Source organism: Sinocyclocheilus rhinocerous, unplaced genomic scaffold (assembly GCF_001515625.1).
Source record: "Sinocyclocheilus rhinocerous isolate Xijiao unplaced genomic scaffold, SAMN03320098_v1.1 scaffold3186, whole genome shotgun sequence".
Taxonomy (NCBI): domain Eukaryota; kingdom Metazoa; phylum Chordata; class Actinopteri; order Cypriniformes; family Cyprinidae; genus Sinocyclocheilus; species Sinocyclocheilus rhinocerous.
In genome coordinates, this window is record NW_015642065.1 from 489,722 (window position 1) to 499,123 (window position 9,402).

The window sequence follows — 9,402 nt, forward strand, 5'->3', positions numbered from 1 at the left end:
ATATATATAAGTATATATATATAATTCGTCTTTAATTTATGGTAAAATTATCTAAACTTCCTTAAAAGCCAAACAGAAAAAAGAAAGAAGCCAAACTGTGTAAGACAATAACATGTTTTCAGAGAATTTCTCTCGAATTAAGTCTCTTCACTGGGGATTTTTAGCACAAGTCTCATTAAAGTCTGCAGCTCAGTAGGTTTTGGATCGGAGAAAGACACAACGGGAGAAATCCGGCGAGGATTAGCGTGTCTCTGTTAACAGGAAATTCCATCAGTCAGAGCCGCTGTGCTTCCCGCTGCGAGCCTTGAATAAAACGACAGCACTTGACCTCTGACCTTACGTGCGCCTGCAGGAACACACGGCTTACTTTTCACCTCCGACTCTCCAATCAGTCCAATGCGAACGCACGGCGAGCGGGACGATCTAAAGATAACAGAGGCAGGTTTGGGAGGAAGTGCAGGGGCAGTAGAGGAGCGTGACGTACCTGTGCTGCTGTTGAGCGACTGCTGTTTGCATTTCTTGAAGTGGAAGCGTTTAATGGCCACCGGATGGCCTCTGTATTTGGCTCTGTAGATGATGGTGCCGCTGCCACCCTGTCCCAGGATATCTGCTGCATCTTCACTGCACTGCAGGTCACTCTTCAACAGGAACAAACTGAAGCACACATAGAGATGCTCTGACCACATGTGTATGTATGTGTGACTCATATTGGTACAGAAGATTTCTACTTTTTAAAAAAAAAGTTTTTATTCATCAAAAAATAATGAAAAAAGCATCACAGGCTCCAAAAAATACATTAAGCAGCACAACTTTTTCCATTGATAATAAATCAGTATATTAGACTGATTTCTGAAGGATCATGTGACACTGAAGACTGGAGTAATGATGCTTAAAATTCAGCTTTGATCACAGGAATAAATTACATTTTAAAATATATTACAATAGAAAGCAGTTGTTTAAAACTTTAATAATATTTCACAATATTCCTGTCTTTAATGTATTTTTGATCAAATAAATGCAGCGTTGACGAGCAGAAGAACCCTCATTAAAAAAGAAATAAATAAATAAATATCTTACTGATCCCACAATTTTACCGTAGTTTGTGTGTCTATCTATCTATCTATCTATCTATCTGTCTGTCTGTCTGTCTGTCTGTCTGTGTCTGTCTGTCTGTCTGTCTATCTATCTATCTATCTATCTGTCTATCTGTCTGTCTGTCTGTCTGTCTGTCTGCCTGTCTCTCTGTCTGTCTGTCTGTCTGTCTATCTATCTATCTATCTATCTATCCACACACATGAAGCAATATACATATGCATATATTTTTCAATTAATTTTGCATTTTATCAATTCATATTTAATTAAATGCAAATAATTATAATTGTAATTGACAAAAATTTATTATAGTGATAAAAATCACAAATATTCTATTTATTATAACTATTTTAAAATGTATGATATACATATCATGTAATTATATTTAATTTCTATGTCATCGTTGTTTTTCACAAAAATATGAAGCAGCACAATTGTTTTCAACATTGATAATCATTAATGTTTCTCGAGCAGCAAATCAGCATATTATAATGATTTCTGAAGGATCATGTGACACTGAAGACTGGAGTAATGATGCTGAAAATTCAGCTTTGCACTGAAATATATAAGAATATTTTTATTCATATTTGTACAAATATTTCACAATATTACTGTTTTTACTGTATTTAAAAAAAAAAAGCACTGCCTCAGTGAGCCCAAGAGACTTCTTTCAAAACATGAGAAAAATCTTTGTAACCCCAAACTAAACATGCATTCTGACTTTTGACATTTTGTAAGATCTCTATCATTAGCCGACAGCTTTGTTCTCTCTTGTGGCTGCTGTGAATCAAACCCAATGTCTGTCAACGCAAAACGAGTCCATTTAGTCAGCCGTCATTCCTAATCATTCCCATTAAAGCTCCATATGGGAACATCATTTCATCTGATGTGCTTTGAACCGCCTCCGCGGGCTGATCGCACGCACACATGCTTTCTACGCTCTCCTACCACACCACTTCCTTATGAGTGTGAGAAACAAACTTGCGGCAAAGATATTAACAGGAAACACTCATTTATAAGACATCAAGCCAAGAGGATTATGCTGATTTCATAATCACATAAATAATTGGTAAACTCATTCATCCCTTCTGTATAATTAAAGACATCTCCGGGCCACACAGCTGTTGGGATGAAGCTCATGAAAACATTTAGTTTTTAATTCGAGTGTTTCGTGATGTGAAACTGATTTTAATCTGATGCCAGGCAGTGTTGCTGTTGTTAACTGAAATTATTAAATCATTTTTGTTAACTGACATAAAACTGAAATAAAATATTGGGGGGGGGAAATAAAAAAAATTAAAATAAAACAGACTAGCCTTGGCAGCTAACTTAAGCAAGTAAAGTTGTACTAATTACTAAAACTGAAATAAAACAAATAAATAAATAAATGATTATATAAATGATATATACTAATTATATTAAATATAATTAATACATTATAATTAAACTAAACAAATGCAAATGTAATATATTGCAGCCTTAGTGAGCATAAGAGACTTCTTTCAAAAAACCCAACCCAAACATTTGAACAATACGTATTATACATATATACTATACTATATATATATCCAGTATATGTGCTGCACTGAGCATCTGCTAGCATGTAGCATGTAGGTTTTGTAGTCAGTGCAAACACTGCACACCTGGTCCTAATAACCAGTGCTTACATGTGTTTAATGGAGCTGAATCAGAGTGGGTTAGGCTTGAGTTATAGCACACATATAAACAAGCTTTCTGTGGGCCGCCGTGCTCTTGTCTCTGCATGACGCGTGTGTTTTCTGTGCGGTTGTGATTCATCACATAAATTGGATTATTAATTCTGAAGTTAAAATGGAAGCAGAATCTGTGGGTTTGAACTGCGAGCCACGTCAAACAAATCTCTTTGAAGAGGTTCCTCTGCGACACAGGCCTGAATAAAAGTCCCGCTGGGACGTCATACTTTATATTGGAGTCAAAAATCGCATCGTTATGAATTGATAAATCTCACAGTTACTACATTTGTGCATTTGGCAAAAGCTTTCATCAGAAGTGACTTACAGTGCATTCAAGGTTTAGTTTTGTATGTTTCTTGGGAAACTGAGCTGCAAGCTGTTAGTTATATCCAATGCAACTCTAGTTGAAACATGTTCACGTCCCACTTTAATGGAAAAAATCTAGGGCAAGACTTGACTTTATCAGAAATGAAGTAAAAAGATGAATTTGTGATGCCATGAATTTATACATGTGATAAATTGTTCGTATTAAAATCAGGAACATGCATTAAGAATGGGCTGATTTGGATTTCATAATAACATATTTATGATTTACATATTTATGATTTAATAAAAAAACATTTTTTTTAAACCTAGTAATATTGTGACACATTGGCTCTGTTCTAAACTCAAGTGAGCTAAGTAAACAGCACTTGTAGACTGCAAATTTATGCTGAATTACTTGAAAACTCATTTTGGACCAAATTTAAAATTATTGTTTTTTATCATGCAACCCCATAATGCATTGCAACAAGCACAAAATGTGTCAGAAAATATTATAAATATTTATGCATATAAATATTACATAAGCATTATATTAGTATAAGTATTGTAGGTAAGTAAGTATTATTTTAAATTTATTTTTATCTATTATTTATTTATTTTTCGCTATTGAAAAATTGCAAAAAAAAATTGTCAAAAGAAAATAGTGTCATGCAATAAAAAATTACAATTACAGTTATATATTTATATTCTGTGTATATGTGATCATTATTTATAATTTATAATTATAGAAATATATAAATTGCTCTATTTTCTAATGATACTTTTCATTTGTGAAAAAAACACATAGATAATACTTAATTACTTATTGTAATACCAATATTATGTAGGCAATACTAATATAATGCTTAAAATAGTTATACATGTAACTATTTATAATCTTTTTCTGCACTCTGTCACATTTTGTGTTTAGTATATATAATAAAAAAGTAAATTAATAAAAATGACAAAAGACGTAACAACTGAAAATATAAAAAAATATATAAGCTTATTCAAAATATCAATAAAAACTATAACAGTATATAAATAATACTATAAATAACACTGATGTCAGACTTACCAGATATTTGTATATGTATGAATAATCGTCACCAATGGAGTTATGATCGACTTTTGGGAAACGCAGCCCTTTTTAATAATTATTTGTGAAGTATTTAGTTTGCTGTGTTATCCAAAAACATGCATTCTTGCATGATTATGATTGACTTTTGTTTTTAACTTGAGTTTTTGAAAATGTGAAGATGACAAACCATTAATTTATGAAATGTTTAATTGATTGTATTGTCCAAAAATAGGAATGATTATCATGATGATTAAATCTCATGCTGAATTTCCAGGAAAAATAACTATATTCTGGTCAGATTTTGGTCACTCTGCCGATGCACAAATGTCCCAGTTTTACCGCACCACCACACTTACGGTTTAAGAGTAAGATGGAAAAATGCTGATGCAGTTGTTAGTCTGAATAAATAAAGTTTATCTGCAAGTAAACAAAAACTGCTGATCATGTCAAAACAAGTTAAAGCTCATTAGGACTGGTATTCACAACAGGCCGGGTATAACGTCTCTTCAAAGAGAAAGTTGAAAGGTCACGATTTGTGAGTAAAGCGATTTAGCTCGACCTTATTAGTAATTCCAAACTGTATTAGAAACATATTCCCGTAATTCCGTGGATTGTTTTTTTCACACATAGGCAGCATCCTGACTGAAATCAAACCACATAAGTGACTAAGCTAATGACTCAATAGTCTGCATAAAAAAATATTACACACACAAATATTATTTCATCCTTATTATGTAATATTATTGAGTAATTTTTTATTGCATAACACTATTACCTATTGATATGTTCTGACCATGTCTGCACGTTTGATTTCACATTTATATAAATTGAAATAATTTCTATAATTTATTATAAATAATTAATACATTCATATATATATATATATATATATATTAGGGCTGTCATCGTTAATGCGTTAATGCATACGATTCATTTTACAATCCTTAACGCGTTAAAATAATTTAACACAATTAACGCAAAATTACTGAAGCACAATTTCTGCTAGTAAAGTTTTGATGGATGAAGACTGCAATCAAGGTTAAGGCGATAGCAGTGGCGTACAGGAGTCGTACAGTAAGCACGCGTCTGTTATAATAATGCGTGAGTGCTCTTGATCGCACATTGTATTTATGCACAGGCACAGACATTTCCGTACATTCACGTTGTTTATAATATAATATAATAATAAATAAAAATAAATATTTTTGCTGGTACTTCAATGGAAAAAAGGTGTATATATTATTAAATAACTGTCAATTAAATGCATTAAATACAAATTAATTTAAGTTTTTTCTTTTTATTTGTAACTAGATGGATGCAAACCAAAAGATACAATTACTTTTATTCTATTACCAAAAAACAGGCAATTTACTAAGAAATATTCCAGTTGTTGTTTCAATTTCCTTACTTGAATCGAAACATTTATCAAAACATGTAGTCTAATTTTGAATCCATTTACAGGTTGTTCCTCCAGGAAATGACAACACTGATATTAGATTTGAATGTGATGAATCCTGTGATGTTTTGTGGTTTTTAGCTGGCTTTTGTCACATTAAACCATTTAATCTGGAAACTGGTAGGATGAAATAAAGGTTTCTTTTTTCTTTTTAATTTTCTTCAGTTTTCTTACTAAAATCTAAACATTTAACATAAACATCTACTCTAACTGTTAACCAATTTATAAGTTGTTCCTGCGTCCTCAATATCACTTTCCATCCTGCTAACTAACAAAAACTAGTTCCTCAATGACATCACCTTTCAGGAAGTGACATCATTTTGGTGGGAAAACAACAGCACTTACATCTGCATTTATTGGCAATGGATTTGATCTGTGATTTTGTTTTGTTTTGTGGTTTTTAACTGGTTTATGTCACTTTATACACACTATTTCATACAGAAACTGGTATGACAATGTAAAAAAACAAAGGTCAAAAGCTGGTTAAAAGCATAACTGTTATCATACCGTGAAGGGAAGTCGGTCATGAAGAGCTCGGGCACCAGCTCCTGTAGCGGGACGGGCTGTTTGAGGTGGTTGGGGCAGGTGATGTGCTCCTTGTCCACGGCTGCCAGCACGCAGTCCTCCATGTTGAAGTAGTGGACGGTGCTGTGACTGGAGCGGGACAGAGGCAGCGGGTCGGACACTCGGGGTCCGGAGCTGCAGTACGGACAGGGTGCGTACTGCTCAATGAGACGAGAGCCGTCACTCTCACTGCCCGTCAGCGCTGGACAAGGAGAAATAATCACGTGCGTGTTAATCATAAATATATGGTGTTCATGCTTATATAAAAATACATTATTCATGGCTTAATGAAAACGGCTCAGGAGAAAAAGGCAGATTTTTATGATTATTAAAATTAACTGAATCCACTTTTATTTATTAAAATAAATAAAAGTGGCTACAGTGACTGCGTGGCTGAAATAAAACAAAATAAAAATGCTAAACAGACAATTGATAAATAAATATTACTAAATACATTAAAAAATATATAAAAAGCCCCTCTCTGAGCAAAGACATCAAGATGTATACTGAATGTTGTCAAAAGGCTGAAAAATAAACTAATAATGATAATAATAATAATACATGATAATAAATAAATAATAAATAGCCAATTAAAATAAAAAATTACAAAATTAATAATATTAAATAATAATAAAAACACCCTTTTAAGCCATATCTGAACAAATATATAAATATCAAGATGTATATTAAATGTTGTCATAAGGCTTAAAAATAAATAAATAAATAATAATAATAATAAATATCCAAATGAAAAATAAATAAAATCCCCCTTTTATGTAATTTCTGAACAAAACATAAATATCAAGATGTATTTTGTTTTGTTAAAAGACTAAAAAATAAAACAAATCAATAATAATAATAATTATAATAATAATAATAAACGATCACTATAAATAAAGTAATAAATAAACAAATCACCCGTTTAAGCCATCCATAATACTAATAATAATAATAATAAACGATCACTATAAATAAAGTAATAAATAAACAAATCACCCGTTTAAGCCATCCATAATACTAATAATAATAATAATAAACGATCACTATAAATAAAGTAATAAATAAACAAATCACCCGTTTAAGCCATCTATAATACTACTACTACTAATAATAATACATGAAAAAATAAATAAATAAATAATCACCAAATACAGCAAAATACATACATATTGAGCTGTATATTCAGTTTTGTCAAAAGGCTGAAAAATAAATCTATAATAATAATAATAATAATAATAATAATAATGGAATATAGATAATGAAAAATCAACTAAATATAAATCAATCAATCAATAAAAAATTTATTTAAGCCCTTTCTGAGAAAATACATATATCTCAGGTGTATCAGCGTTGTTAAAAGGCTGAAAAATATCTAGATTGAAACTCACACACACACACACACACACACACACAATCAGCATTACATGCATGTGTTAATAATCTTACACAGCAGTGAGTTTGTTTACCCACAGACAGTGTCACATGTGAAGAGCTGCTGGGTTGCAGGTGTGTTCTGTAATTAACAGGCTTTATGTGGACTAATGAATCAATCACTGCTGCTGCAAAAACTACAGTCTGACTCATGATCGCATCTATACAGTTCAGTGTGTGCTTGGTGTTTGTGCTGCACCTGTGTTGCTGACTGACAGCGTGTTAATACTGTAAAGCGGCTCTGCACTGACGCACAGCAAACTCCCACAGTGCAACATTAACAACAAACAGCTGCACGTCCATATTAACAACCTACGGTTATGGGTTTAGGATGTTTGTCAAGATATCATCACGTTGACACCTTCATCATGACACGGTTTTGTTTTCTGTTGGACTTCCGTCTTATGTCCACAAGTGATGTTGGTACTTCTGTTTTGCATCAAGACTCATGTTTTATCATCTTAGTCTAGTACTGTTTTTCAATACTGCTTCCAACTGGAATAACTACTACAGGTCCCGTCTAGTCATTGTTAAAATAATATTACTATAAAAACAGATAATTAAGACTCTATGTTCCCCATTTGAAGCCGTTTAAATGTCCCAAAAATGCACATTCTGTATTAACGCTGCAAGTTGCAATGGAAACAGCTCATGGTGCATGGAAGAGTACTCTTAACTGCACTGAAGGTAAACATTTGATCAGCTCATGCATTCACTGGGAATGTCTGTATTATATCCAGGCTACCGTATAGATCTGTGCACGAGATTTAATATATCAGAGATCTATAGCGTTTGAGAACAACATCTAGAGGCGTCCTCACCAGGAAACCACTGCTCTATGAGAGCGTTAACGTGATCGGTGATGAAAGCCATCGCTGAGAAATCCCTCGTCTCCGACTGACAGATGATCTTGATGCCTCCGCTTTTCTTTTTCTTCCAGTTCAGGTCAGACGACTCTACGCTGTGGATGAGAAACAGAGCGAGTCTTTTCTTATCAGTGTTATTTTAGTATTATTTAGATACTATTATAGTTTTAATTAATATTTAGAATTTTTATTTTGTAAATACTCAGTTTTCATTTTAATTTTAGTTTGTGTTTTTTTTCCCATTTATTCAGTTATTTTTATTAATTTTTTAATTGGTTGTTATTATTGTTTATTTTTCAACCTTTTGACAACACTAATAATACTATATATATATATATATATATATATATATACTAGTAATATTTATTAATTGTTTATTATAAACACATGCATCCTTTGCAGAGGAGGTAATCCCATAATGCTCTGCAGCAAACACAGTAAAAAAAATATGTCTAAGATACCGGATACAGTATTATTTTAGTATTATTAAAGGGGTCATATGATGCAATTTCAATTTTTCCTTTCTCTTTGGAGTGTTACAAGCTCTTGGTGCATAAAGAAGATCTGTAAAGTTGCAAACACTAAAGTCTCAAATCCAAAGAGATATTCTTTATAAAAGTTAAAAGTCAGCCACACCTACCTAAAACGGCTCGTTCTAACACGCCCCACATGTCTACGTCACGATGTGCGAAGATTTGCATAACACCGCCCAAATGTGCACGCAAAGAAAGAAAGCGTGGTTTCAGGAACAGCAGTAGTGTTAATGCAGCCATGTCAGGGAGACGCTGTGTATTTCAGCTAAAGCAAAAGCACTTTATTATACATTTTATGGACGACAGTTTTTTGAACCCAGAAGAGTACAAGGCTGGCTGTGCAAAGGCTATTTCTAAAAAAAAA

At 32.6% G+C, this 9,402-nt stretch overlaps 1 protein-coding gene across 1 annotated transcript in view; it reads right to left on the reverse strand.

Annotated features, from left to right (window-relative positions):
• lrrk1 (leucine-rich repeat kinase 1) overlaps nucleotides 1-9,402 on the reverse strand; it is a 114,525-nt gene that overhangs the window by 52,490 nt on the left and 52,633 nt on the right. The window contains 3 exon segments of the mRNA XM_016572522.1: nucleotides 485-654; nucleotides 6,152-6,410; nucleotides 8,461-8,600. Of these exon segments, the coding sequence (XP_016428008.1) occupies nucleotides 485-654; nucleotides 6,152-6,410; nucleotides 8,461-8,600 (569 nt within the window).